This window comes from Cupressus sempervirens, chromosome 2 (assembly GCF_028749045.1).
Source record: "Cupressus sempervirens isolate cs-2001-9-10 chromosome 2, ASM2874904v1, whole genome shotgun sequence".
In the NCBI taxonomy this organism is placed as follows: Eukaryota; Viridiplantae; Streptophyta; class Pinopsida; order Cupressales; family Cupressaceae; genus Cupressus; species Cupressus sempervirens.
The window spans coordinates 626,004,758-626,019,212 of record NC_143119.1 but is presented as its reverse complement, the minus strand read 5'-3'; the positions used below and the strand labels follow the sequence as shown (position 1 = coordinate 626,019,212).

The following is a 14,455-nucleotide window of genomic DNA, read 5'->3' as shown; positions in this document are numbered from 1 at the left end:
TATTTGATAGTATATTTGATGTTGTAGATCTAAGCAACATATTCCCTCTTCAACCCTCACCCAGTCCCCGGAACGGGATAAGAGAAATAAGCAAGCCTCACTCTTTCTCGTCCGTTGAGTCAGTTGCTCGCGCAAATACTTCTGTCTAAGGTGGAATGCTCCCCTACCGATTTTTTTTTACTACATCCCATAGATGTTGAGAACTAGCTTTGTAGTTTATGCTTTCATTTATGCATTGTTCTACTCAAATGATTATTGGCTCGATTTGTGTTTCTGGTACTCCCCGGTGTGGAGATTGTTATTATTCAGTTATGCCTTTGTTGCATCTTAGTTTTAGCTTTTACTTCATGCATTTTTACCTTGAGTTGATGTTTTGTCATCTCTGCTTAGAGAATGTCGTCTGCATTGCCTCTAGCTTGAGAATTCAAACGCATTTCAGTGGATTGTCGTCTTAGTTTTGTCCTCTTCGTAGTTTGTTGTCTACGTTTTGTCATCTATGCAGATTGGCATCTACCCATGTGAGTTGTCATCCTCCACCTCATTGGACTATGTTTTTTTTGGTGTTTATCTATTTATTTGTCGTCTCTAAAGTTTGGTGTCTATGCTTTGGCATCTTTGTAGTTTGTCATCTTCACCTACCCTTTTGTGGTCTCTACCTTTTGGATGGTGGATGATGTTTTGAGCTATTTGAGTCGGTTTGTAGGGTGCTTAGGTTGCCTTCCAAACATTTTCTAGGTCCATGTTTATGTATAAAATAAGTGCATACTCTTCTTTCTTATACTTAAGATATATTTTATATATACAACTCTTCATTTGAGAGTGGTTCCATCCCTCTAGGAGTTAAAATAAAGATTCCAAATTTCTGAAGTTGACAAGATTTCAGATAGTCAAATTTCAGGATTTCAGACTTAGCCAGATTTCAGACTTAATCAATTTTCAGGTTTCAGCTTTTGATGTTCAACGTGATTCCTTTTGGGCTCGTAACTTAATTCCCTTGGCTTTTGCATGGTCATTTGAGGGTTGTAGCTCTTTGTACTGATTATGTTATGGTTAGTTGGAAATGAACTTGTATGTTTAACCATGTTAGGAATATTTACTTTGGGCTTAAAAAGAACATCTTGCTTGGGTTAGATAGTGTAGTATCTCCCTCTTGTGAATTGTGGATGTTTATCTATATTTTTGTATTATTCTTGGGAATGTGTGTGTTCTCCATTTTGTGTACTTGATTAGTGGCTTGGGAATTCTTGGAAGTGTTAGAAAGACTTATGCTTATGTTTTTGAACATGTTGTTATGCCATGTTCGTTGAGATTTTATCTTGTGTTGATGCTTATTAATTGCACTTGGTTACTCTACATTGTACTAGGTAACTTATATATATATATATATATATATATATATATATATATATATATATATATATATATATATATATATATATATATATATATATTGGTGCTTGTTTTATCCTTGTATTCCAAGGATTCCGAGGCGGGCATGTCACGTTGAATGACACTGTTGATTACCAAATGAACAATGATGATAGCTATTTGTTTCAGCCCTGTGTATAATTACTTTTGCACATTATAAAGGGTAAACCTATTATATGAAAAAAAATATGATACCCCCAACTAGCTGCACCTTACAAAGCAATTAGCCTCTACTGTAATCTTATTGTTTCTCCACCTTAAATGGGGGAGAAATTCAATCAGAATTTTTAGACAATTTCATAACATGTTTTTGACTACTAGATGATCATGCATCATTAATGCCATGTCTATGATTTGAACATCATCCAGAGTTGAGTATTTTTTTTATTAAATGAATCTGTGCGGTACTTTGATAATTTTTAAATAGCACATGTAACAGTTTTACCTTCAGACTTTGTTATATCTTCCCTGCCACATACCCATTGAACTATGTAGGGATTACAAGATCCATGGTTCCCTGGAGCTGAACAAGTCATGCAGTCTATCAAGACTACTTCAGACACTGAAACTGGTGTTCAAGAAAAAAAAATCCCCTAAGCTCAAAAGCCTATTCAATGAGCAAAGACATCACACGTTTCAAAAGCTATGAAATTTGGGCCTTCTGGTTGGCTAGTAGTGTATTTGGCAAATAACTAGATTTGGGTGAGTTGACAGTTTATGAAGTAAATGGATATGACATCAATTAGGAAATACACCTTTTGAAATATTCTAAATTCCTTCTTGTTCATGTTATGTGGTTTCAAAATCTATGCAAAAACATTAAAATCTCTTTCAGCAGTTGGTTCGGTTCTTGGGCATTTTCAAGGTGCCCATTACAGTGGTATCAGAGCTATAACTCCTGCCATCCACAGAGGTTTTATAGGGAATTTGGGATAGCCGGATAGAGGGAAAAGTGTTTAACAAAATGTATATCAGTTCAGAACAGGATTTAATGTTCAAACAGTTACTAGGTACATTAGAGGAGGGACAACATATGCAACAGGAGCAGAATAGGTGAATACATATAAAGTTGTAGCTTATGGCTAGACAAATGGGCATCAATATTGAAGATTTGTATGTTGCTCCAGTGCAAGAGGTAGCTGATTCCTCAAGTGGGATCAAGAAATGTCTAGAGCCACCTAGCTATGATGTTGGTGATAGACAGGAGTCCACATATGAGGCTCTGTCAGGGGATGGCGATGCAGCAATAGTGGGATTAGGAGAATGTGAGGATACTGTCATATTAGCAGCCACTTATGTGTCAGTTGAACCATCCAACGAGGAGTTTAGCAGTATGCATGTAATTGTTGATGTGTGTTCTAATGATGGAGTACATGATGATTGTGAGTTTTCATCAACTACAGATTCGGTTTAGTTTTCTGTTGCAGTAGTTAGTGTTGTTCCTATGTCCATATATTTCGATGTGGCTACACCTATTGTTGATACAATTGGCATGAGTGCATATGGTTTGCCTATAGCTACATCTTTTTCAATGCATGTTGATGATGATTAGGATTCCAATCCAATATATATTGTGTGGGTGGATACAAGGAAGAAGAGGTTTCATAGATCTTCTGCAGAGTTGCCTTCTAGTGACATTCTGACTTCTACATCATCAGCACAAGTTTTGGGTGCTAGGCTGCAGGACATATGGTTGGTCCTGATGATGCTGGTTTGCAGTTGGTTTAATGTCCACAAGGATATCACATACTACTTCATTTGGGATCCAGGTGGAGATTGGAGTTCATTATGTTGCTGGATTGCTTGAGAACAAGCAATTTCATGGAGGGCGGTCTGTAATGTCCCCATCTTTTTAGCAACTCAGTGGAGTTCTTAGCCTTTACATTCTCCAAAGGGTAAGTGGAGAAATAAGAAAAAATTGTTTAAATTAATTTCTTATAAAGTCATTAAATAAATTAAAATTAAAAGGTGATTTTATATTTAATTAATTTAATTTCCTAGAAGCACAATTATTTATTGTATTGCAAGCAAGAAGCTTCTAGAAAGTGCATTAATTATTGGAAAGGGGGAAGCCTCTGGTAATTTAATTTTCTAGAAGCACAATTAATTATTGTATTGCAAGGGAGAATCTTCTAAAGAGTGCATTAATTATTGGAAGGGGGAAGCTTCTAGTAAATGCAATTAATTAATTCCTTCTATAAGGGTGAAGGAAAAGTATAAATAAAGGTGGGAGCTTCATTGTTTAGCATCGGATTATTGTGAATTGCATTTGATAAGAGCTTGGACGTCTATCCTCTCTTGTGACATTCTAAACGCCATTCCCTTGGTGACATTCTAAACGCCATTCCCTTGGGGTTTGGCCTTTGGAATTCATTGCTATGTATTTGATTTTATTAGTTAAGAATTAATATCATTTCAGCAGTGTTTCAATCTTCAGTTTGCATAAATTCCGTCTTGTTCATCTTATATGGTTTCAAAATTTATGCAAAAAACCTTAAAATCACTATCAGCAATTGGTTCAGTTTCTGGGCATTGCTAGGGTGCCCATTACAGTGGTATCAGAGCATTACCAGGGTGCCCATTATAGTGGTATCAAAATCTTTATCAGCAGTTGGTTCGGTTTTTGGGCAATTCTAGGGGGTCCATTACAATGATTTCAAGCACAGTTTGGTTGATGATGCTTCCAGGAATTGGGTTCTTCTATCCATAGCACAAATGTATCAAATTAGTCAAGTTGGTAGCGGTTGATTTGTTAATGTATTAGTTCAGACAGGATAAGTTATATTGAAAACATGAATATATTTGTGAATATGATATCATGATTTTTCAATATGTTGTTATCATTATTATTGTATAAATTAAATATAATATATATATATATATATATATATATTAAAACTTGATATTTATAATAATAATAAACCTTAATACTAACTGTCTAAACATATCTTTGACTGACCATTCATATACTGCTTGAACAATTTAAATTGTCGGTTTATATTTGTGTTATTAGATCTGGGTGTCATGTACACGATGGACATGACTCCATGGTGGAGTCACTGCCATCATGCACAAGACTACTTAACCTCATATATAATTAAGGTAAAAGCCTGCATTTTGATAATCGAACAAAAAATACATTGTAAAAAGCCTACCGATCATTTACGAGAATCTGCGTATATACTTGGTCAAGGATATACATGTCAGACTTTATCTCACCCAGCAAAGTGACAGATTAGTGGGCCATTATTTGAGAACATGAAAATACATTGAACATATCATTGTTTAATGGTCTCCAGTTTTTGATAACAAATCGGTCAACAGTCTTCTGCAATTCAGAACATATAACAGTAAAGCATATATCTGCAACAAGTCTTTGTGCAGTACACCGGCAGCTAATATGTGCAGCTTATCTGCAACGCAACAAAAATCTCTAGCAGTTCCAGTTGATAAACACCACTGTGAAAGAACCTATCAGGATCTGGCAGTTAAATATAATCTCTTACTTGTACAGTCAGTTTGAACAGAGACAAACCTGATATTATAGTGAGTGAATCAACTTCATTAACATACAGTTTGCTATAGCAGAGAACGTAAATAAAAGATATAAATTGCAAGTGTTATTTAAAGTCTCACATACACTAATATATAAGAGGATTTAAGAACCCTTGTGTATAATTTAGTGAAGAAAGTTGGATAAATGTGATCATCAAAACTTAACATGGTATCAGAGCCAGTCTAACAGACAATCTTGGTCAGATTTATCCAGTGCACTCAAATTTTCTTAAATCCCACATCTGCCAAAATGGTGAATGGTATGAGACTAGAAGACAGACTCCAAAGTGACACAAATTTTGCAGCTTGGAAATTGCGAATAATGTTGATCTTGAAGAAGCGTGAAACAGTTTATTGAAAAATCAGACCCACCAGCCAAAGAGAATGATGAATTGAATAAATGGGAAAAAGACAATACTAGAGCTATGAAATTACTAGTGTAGGGGGTGAAGGATCATCTACTTCCCGTCATTACAGAACTAGACACAGCACATGAAATGTTAAAAGCACTTAGAGAAATGTTTGAGATAAACAATACAACCAGAATTCTCACATTGAAAGACAAACTATTGAATATTAAGATTATAAAGGAGAATCCATCGCTTCATAGTTTATGAGGATAACAAAACTAAGGAACCAACTCTCTTCAATTGGTCACATCTATGATGACAAAGAATTGACCATGATAGCACTAAAAGGATTGCCACCATCATGAAAAACTTTTAGACAAGGAGTTTGTTCTCGATCCAAGCTTCCTAAACTTGCTCGACTAAAGGCTGACTACATACAAGAGGAGTGCATGTTAGTGTCTCAAGATGATACTTCTACTGGAGGTGATATTCAGATTCTCACAACCCAAGTTGATAAAAGGAAGAAACCTAAATACAAAAGGAAAAGGAAACAAATAGATTACTCTAAAATGTAGTGCTTTAGATGTGACAACTATGGTCACTCAGCTTTTCAATGCCCTGATAGATTGAAACATCAAGCATCCTTTGCCGAAGTTAGCAATTCAAATATAGATTCACAAAATGTCCATTCTAAAGAACTTCAAACATCCATAACACATGTGAAATATTGGATTAAGAGGCAATTGTCTATTTCCTTATCATCTTCATCAAATTGTAAAATAAATGTGAAATGCTTTTAAAGTGAACTTGTCTTGGTAACAATTTTTGAGATGGAGTCTCAAGATACCAAATTATTGTAATATAATTTTTATATAAATCTAACCTTAAAATTACATTTATTTGTTCGTATTTTTCAATACATACTATAAGAGTTATGTACCTTGATCTTTTCCTCCAAAAATGTTATTGCAGGAAGGAGGAGTCTAACACTTCTTCAAAGGCAATTTTGAATGAGAAGCTCAAATATTTGATATAAGTCCTTGTGAGTGACTATGATTTTAATGGGTCTACCCCCTGTGTACATCATGAGGAAGTGACGACTTCCAAATGGTTATCACTTATATTTGTAGAGGTTATTGAAAGGTGACGATCTTACAATAACTCGATTTTCTATTATGATGGATATCTTACGATGTCTTTGCAAATCATGATAGAATATACTTTGCATGGTGGATGTTTATATGGTATGCATTATGAGAATGTGTGTGTGCATACCTTATAAACATTTATGAGTACTTGGTGAATATCATGTGCCAATATTCAGGGAGACCGATACTCATGATATCATATGTGATATCAAAACTCGTACTTGGTGAATATCAAATGTCAATATTCTGGGAGACCAATACTCATGATATTAGATGTGATATCAAAACTTTTTGAGTACTTGGTGAATATCGAACATCGCTATTCACCAAATACCAATACTCACGATATCACATCTAATATCAAAACTTTTTGAGTACTTGGCAAATATCGAATTTCGATATTCTAGGAGGCAAATACTCATGATATCAGATGTGATATCAAAACTTTTTGAATACTTGGTGAATATCGAATGTCAATATTCTAGGAGAGCAACACTCATGATATCAGATGTGATATCAAACCTTATTGAGTACATGGTGAATATCATGTGTTGATATTCTATAGGCCATTACTCAAAGTACTTGGTGAATATCATGTGTTGATATTCTGGGAGACCAATACTCATGATATTCGATGTGACATTAAACCTTATTAAGTACATGGTGAATATCATGTGTCGATATCATGTAAGTCGTCACTCGGAGTATTTGGTTTTGCCTCAGAGAAGAACTCATTAACAAAGGGTTTCACCTCAAACTTCTCTTGCAAAGAACTCATTAACAAGGGATTTCACCTCGAACTTCTCTCACAGAGAAGAACTCATTAACAAGGGATTTTACCTCGAATTTCCCTCACAGGGAACTCACTATCAAGGGATTTCACCTCGAACTTCTCTTGCAAAGAACTCGTTAACAAGGGATTGTACCTCCAACTTCTCTCATAAAGAAGAACTCGTTAACAAGGGATTGTACCTCCAACTTCTCTCATAAAGAAGAACTCGTTAACACATACAATATCATCTGAATGTTGAGCCTCCCTCTTAGTTGAGACTCCTTCTCAAGAGGGGCAGCATACTCATAGCTTTGATTAACACAATACCAGTAAATTGATTCCAATATTTGTCCAACAAAGAGCTTTTGCAGTCACACTGCTACACAAGCATGTTGATCCTCTGCAAGGAAATGGCATTCTACATCTGCCAGTCAAGCTGATTTCTGCAGTTGAATAGTCTCCCTCTGAATGTCATTTTTTCCTCTTGAAGAAACTAATTGTAATGACAATTTTTGTAGATTCTCCCTCTTCAATAGGGTTATGTACCATCAACTCAATCTCATGACTGCAAACAGAGTCCTTACATTTTCATTTCTTCAACTTGCATGACTTTGCATAAAATCTCTCATCGTCTCATTGCTTCTTGATCCATCCTTTTTATTGTCTGAATTTCCTCACTATCCACCAAAATATCTTTCGCCATCACAAAATTATAGTACAGGCAAAGAGAGAAAAATTGAACACCAGCACATCTGCCTCCTTCCGATCTCAAAAGAATCCCTCCATTCTTGCATTTCTTACTTTCCCAAATTTCTTATTCTGATTCAGGATCTTTACTAGACCCGCTCAGATACCATGCTAAGTTTTGAACCAGGATATAAGAATGCAATAATCAGAAATACAATAACAGATGACAGAATTATTATCTTGGGAAAAATCCTCCTCTCCTAGGGAAACAACCCATCCCATAGAAAAATAGTTCCTTTATTCAGAGTCTAGAAACAATTACAAGATATAAGTTTATGATTGTATCCTTCAGAATTAATCAATCAATAAACCTGATAGTATTTCATACAGACTTCTACACCTCTGATGTGAATTCAAAACTACCATACACAATGTATATAAAAGTCTTTCACATCTTGCCATGCGATTAAGAACAGATTGTTTGCATCAAATTGACAGAACAGAACAAAACAACCAGCTACCACATGCACACTTAACTTCTCGAAGGTAAAAAATACACAGAGCTACATGCAATATCCAACAATCTCAAAAAACACTACCTTACTATCCTCAAAAAATACACCCAGGAGTCTTGATCAAGGCTACACAAAAATAAGCGGTTACAAACACAAACAGTTTCACCAATAAATAAATAAAAGGAACATGAGATAATAGAAGCTGTTGAAAAATCAACCAACAAAGGCCTACAGAAACCTACAACATTATGAATGCCAACATTAACCAACACATACGTGAAGGCATAACAATAAACCTGTTAAAAAGTATTGTCAGCAGAAAACGGTGCTGTGTCAGCACTCGCATGAACACAATAAAATGAAGGAAAGATCATAATTCCAAATAAGCATGAACTCAGATGAAGCCTTGAAAGCATGATACCACATATGCAACGCACGAACAGAGATATAGAAATACATGCAAGTCACCAAAGTTCTTCAGTTTGCAAAAAGGGAAGAATAGAGAAGACCAACGCGAGTAGGTCTACCTTGCAGCTACCCAAAAATTCAATACCACAAACTGTCATGTAGGTGTACTAAAATAAATCCACTTAAGAAATCTTTGCACAAAATCAAATCTTTGAAAAAGACAAATCATCTTTACAGAGTAAAGTCATGACCACAGATGAAGAAACATCATTGCCTCAGAAGCCACAAACATTAAGAAACACCATCATAACTATAATCGTACCTTATACATTCAATTACAGAATACTGATATAAAATCTTATGAAAGCATTTCAACATATTTCAGGACATGAACTACATATATAAATTGCATTATACAGTCCCAACTTTAGGCATTCATCTATCCATAAATTAGTATCAGTGAACATACTCCTTCAGTCCTCAAAATGTGTGATGTGCAGTGTAATGCATTCCGGTACTTATGAGAATGGGCTTCTGTATTTTGTGTCTGCAGTTTCACCTGCATAAAATATATAGAAGGTTTGGAGTAAGAAATCCAGCCCAACCAAATCTCCTAAAAGGGTAATCATCAACTCAAAATATCAACCTGGAGGTTAGATGCCTACACAAAAAAAATTCCAAGTCATGTAGACCATGCTAACCACTAATATAAATGCACTTCTTCTTCAACCATGACTAACTACAGTTTCTTGTCATGTGATAAATGTTCAGCTCTTGTAATTGCATCCAGTAACTACATTACCACCCACAATCATTAAATCTGTATCACTAAAAAATAATGACTTTTGGTAACGCTATTAGGTAGAGATTAATAGCTCTGCATTGTGTCTATCACCAACATGACCATCAAGTCATCCATGCCATTGTAATCCACGTCATATCACAACAATGTGTATAATAAAACAGATCATTATACAAATTGTATTATGTTATTAATTCATCTAAAAATGGAGGATGCAATGAGAGCCCAAGAGTGTTAAGGAAGAACATGATTGATGCTCGTCTTTGTTCACTTTCTCAGATACAGGAGCTGCCAATGGGTTGATTTCAAACAGATGGCTTAACATAACCACAAGGACAGATTTAATAGTGGATATCTGTTTCTAGAAAAAAAAACTTCTTCAGACATTTTGCAGATACTGATAATAATAGTTAACAATCCAAAATATAAGATTGATACAAAATCCAACAAAGATTAGAGAGGAAAAAACTGAGTGAAACAGAAATCCAAGGCAAAACTAGTTAAAAAAACATGTTATCTATCACCCAAAGAAAAGCCCACAGTGAAGCAAAGATAAGAAAAAGTAGACCAAAGAGCAGAAGAAATCAAGCCCTTATCATGACATAAAACTGAAAAATTTGTGTTTTTATTATAAAGCTATTCCATCCTGTCTACAACCTAGCATTTGTTTGAGCATTAAATTTGAATAATTGTGAAGGTGAATAGCGGTCTATGTAGAAGCTCCTTCAATGGGGCATCTAAAGGAAACCTGAGTCCAGCCAGAGCAGCTTATGCCTTACATGACTCAGCTGAGATTTTCATCAAAGGTGGGTTCCTCTTGTTAGTCCACAAAACTAACAATGAAGCAGAACAGGAAGTTGTTATAGCAGGTCTATCATTGGCTATATTGGAGTGAGGTAAGTGTGAGGGAATTCAATAAACAAAACATAACCAATTTAATTTGTACAATCAATAAGCAGTGAGTGACAATAATATAGATCATGTAATATTAAGGAAAGTTTTTCAAATTTTATGAGGTACCAAAGAGGAGGAATATTCAAATTGATGATGTTTCATTCATTCGGTCAGCACAGCAGAAGCATACCTTGAACATTCCATAATGAAGTAATGACAGAGCATACTCAAATCCAATTGTATTAGATTTTTCAACATTTCTTACAACACATTCTCAATACAGTATCAATGCCGTGATGCACTTGCAAATTCAACAGCCTTCTCACTGGATTTTGACCATCACTAGGGGCCTTCAACTGCACTCTATTAGAACCATCTCTTGTGTCCACTAAATTGCTTATAGCAGCAAATGACATATTAGAATACTTTGGCATAGATTGTAGAGGTATATCTTTAAATTTTTCCTCACTCTCCGCAGGAATACTAGCCTAAAAAAGTTACATCTCACAAATCCTAACCCGATGTCAATCATACCTAAAAACGGTGATAAACTGTAACATAACTCCCATGAAAAACAGATTTGCATACTTGATAAAACCAGTATCTGCTCTCAACTGACCTTTTGAACTATGGTACTGGGACTCGCTTAGACTTGACAAGTCCAGAGGATAGATCAGTCTGGTCAAAACTCAGAGACTTGGGACTTGGACTCTCCGAGTCTGGCCGAACCTTGGCAGACTTACCAAACTCAGCGAGTCCAGAGACAGATCAGTCTGTTCGAAACTCAGACTTAAGACTTGAACTCTGAGTCTGGCTGAGGCCTGGCAGACTCGAAAAACTCATCAAGTCCCAAGCCTGAGCCTCTCACAGGGACAGACATAAAGGTGAGCAAATAAACAATAAAAAAACACTTGAGTCAAATAGAGCAAATTCTCCTTTCAACACTAAAGTCATTCTTATTGTTTTCAAGCACAAGGAGAGAAAATCACCCCTTTGAATGAAGATTGTGTGCCATTGAAGAGAAAACCAGCAGACAGATTGAAGACAAAATAATGATTGTGGATCGTTTGTGATAGTTTGCTTCTTGCATTGATGCATTAAAAAGAAAGTTAAGAAGGAATTGGAGGAGGTGACTGCTGACTTGGAGCTGCATTTCATTTGGAACAAATTTAGAGAGGTAATTAGAATTTTACTTTTTGTTTTTTGTTTTTAGATTTTTGATTTTTGATTTCAAATTTCCATTTTATTGTACATTTGTTTTATTTTATTTCATTTTAGGTTGTAATGTCCCCACTTTAGCAGTCGACCAAGTGTGTGTGCGTAAGCCTAGTTCTACATGGTCCCAAGGGCTAAGGAAAGGTTTAAAGGGATCTTAGAGTGTTTTGGCCTAGCCATCTCTAGTTTGGGCCAAAACGGACTTGATTTACTCAATCTCGGGCATACTTACTATTTTTAGTGAGTCAGCAGGACACAGGGGAGGCTAGTTTTGGTGATTGAATTTGATACTCCTTGGCGAGAGCTTTAAGACGAGCTATCACTCCTGTTGTTCGGATTCCGATAGCTAATATATTTTTATGCTTGAAGTATTATTAAAATATCATTTAATTTAGTTGTAAAATATTAAAGTGTCACTTCAATATTAAATTTTGTGGGAATGTGTGCAAATCAAAGGGGGCGCCTAAGGGAGACATAAGTGATTATTTTAATATGTTTTAAATTGCACATCTTTTATCCCACATTGCTCATGTGAGTTGAATCGACCCTTGAAGAAAGAATAAAAGAGAGCGTTAGTGGCTTCATTCAACAGGTTGAATATGAGAAAAATATTGATGTGTGAGTTGCAAATCCGTTCTTGGCATTAGAGGACATCTATCCTCTCTTGTGACATTCTAGATGTCATTCCCTTGGGGTTTAGCCTTTGTAATCCATTGTTCTCAACTTCATTATCAAGTAGATTGGGTGTGTTTCTAGCTACAGGCAGATTTGATGTTTTGCTAATATCCTCTTCATTACTCATCCGACGCTTATGCTACTTTGAAGGAATGATTTTATGAAGATATTGGACTATTTGAAAGACAAATTACTGTAGCAACATTGTTCACGTGGGTATTGTTCATGCGGCACTATTCACGCAGCACTATTCATATCATAAATAGCAGTGGGTTTAAATAACATTTGCTAGCGCACTATGTCAATAATATTGGAGCAATTAGTGAGTTGATAATCTGCCCATATTTGATTTTGTTAAATTCTGAAAATAACATCATACCAGCAGTAATACAATTTCAAGTCTGCATATTATTGTACTTTCTTTTTGTTCTTGGAAAGTGATTTTTAATTCCATGCAAGCAAACAATATAAATGTCTCATTTCCGAAGTCATAAGAGGTTAAATTAGTAAACGGAGGAATAAGGAGTTGGAGGCAAACTGTTTGACAAAATTCCTATCAGCAGTTGTTAGTTTTTGAGCATTTCTAGGGTACCCATTACAGTGGTATCAGAGCCAAGTTCTGTCATCCAGTGGAGGCCTTACAAGGAATTTGGAACAGCTGGATAGAGGGAAAAGTGTTTGACAAAATGTCAAAACACTAAAGTCAGAAATAAAACAAGTTAAGAATGTATGTTTGAGCATGCGACAGAGGCCATTAACTTCTGCGATACCAAAGCTAGGCAACAAAGATTCGGACTCACAGAGCAAGCACTCTAGTTCATCTGTGCAGGTGAACATAGAATCCAGTCATACAAACACAAAGGAGGTATTCTTTGAGCAAGACAACAGTATGGGTGACCGAGATGACAGGAATATAGGACTAGACGGAGGTAGGAATGTCAATCCAAATTAGGAGGAGGTAATGTTCAGACGGTTACTGAGTATGTTAGAGGAGGGGTAGCATATGCAATAGGAGCAGAATAGGCAAATGGATATGATGTTGCAACTTATGGCTAGACAAATGGGCATCAAAATTAATCCAGGTGATACAAACAATGGAAATGGAGGCAATGATAATAATGGAGGCCGAGGCAACAACAATGGTCCTGAGAATAACATGAATAGTAATAATAATGGACATGGCAACAATGGGAATGAGGCTGATAACTTTAGTCATGTTGCATGCCCAGCTCGGACAGTGAGCTCAAGACCTCTTCTACCCACCTTCCCACCCAGAGATCCAGTTCAACCAATAAACAAACCGTAGATTACCGAGTTACAGGATCAGTTCGGGAGGGACTGGGAAGCTAGTGGGCCAGAGTTTCAGGCGGATATTTCCCTCGAGATTATATGGACTTGAGGATGAGACACATGCCTAAAGCAGGCGGGAGAAATCAAAACTTTGAGCTTAGAAAGAAAGTTGGAAAACTTTCTTTACCTTATTATGATGCTTTAGGAAAGATGATTGCACGAGCTTGGGTGCAGAAGGTAGATACATACTTCCAGCTGAATCCTATGCCTGAGGAGGAGGCTATCAAGTATGCGGTTATTCATTTGGATGGTCCAACGCATGAGTGGTGGCACCGTGGCATGGTAACCTTGGGGCATAATCAAATTACATCTTATGAGGAGTTCACTGAGAGACTCATAGAGAGATTTGATACCAAAGATCCTGAGTTACAGTTTAATGAGTTGGCACAGCTCAAGCAGTGGGGATTAGTTGAGACGTATATCAATGAATTTCAAAAATTAGTTGTGTTGGTTACAGATATTTCAAAGAGGAGATTAGTAGTGTTGTTTATGGACGGACTCGCAGATCCCTTGAGGGATTGGGTCAAGGGGCATGACTCTGCTACTTTACAGGAGGCCACTAAGAAGGCTCACAACTTCGCACCTTCTTCTTTTAAGAGCAGATTTCAGCCTAAGGATTCACATACGAAGAAGGATAAGACAAAAAATATTTTTAC

At 36.1% G+C, this 14,455-nt stretch overlaps 1 protein-coding gene across 4 annotated transcripts in view; it reads right to left on the bottom strand.

Annotated features, from left to right (window-relative positions):
* Positions 1–14,455, bottom strand: part of MBAC1 (Mitochondrial substrate carrier family protein) — a 45,844-nt gene that overhangs the window by 14,604 nt on the left and 16,785 nt on the right. For 3 of the 4 annotated variants that reach the window (XM_089814779.1, XM_089814778.1, XM_089814780.1), the window contains exon 2: positions 9,333–9,422. In XM_089814779.1, coding sequence (XP_089670905.1) covers positions 9,333–9,422 — 90 coding nt within the window. Of the gene's footprint in view, positions 1–8,751; positions 8,851–9,332; positions 9,423–14,455 lie in introns of those variants that run through there. The other variant, XM_089814782.1, reaches the window with a different exon arrangement.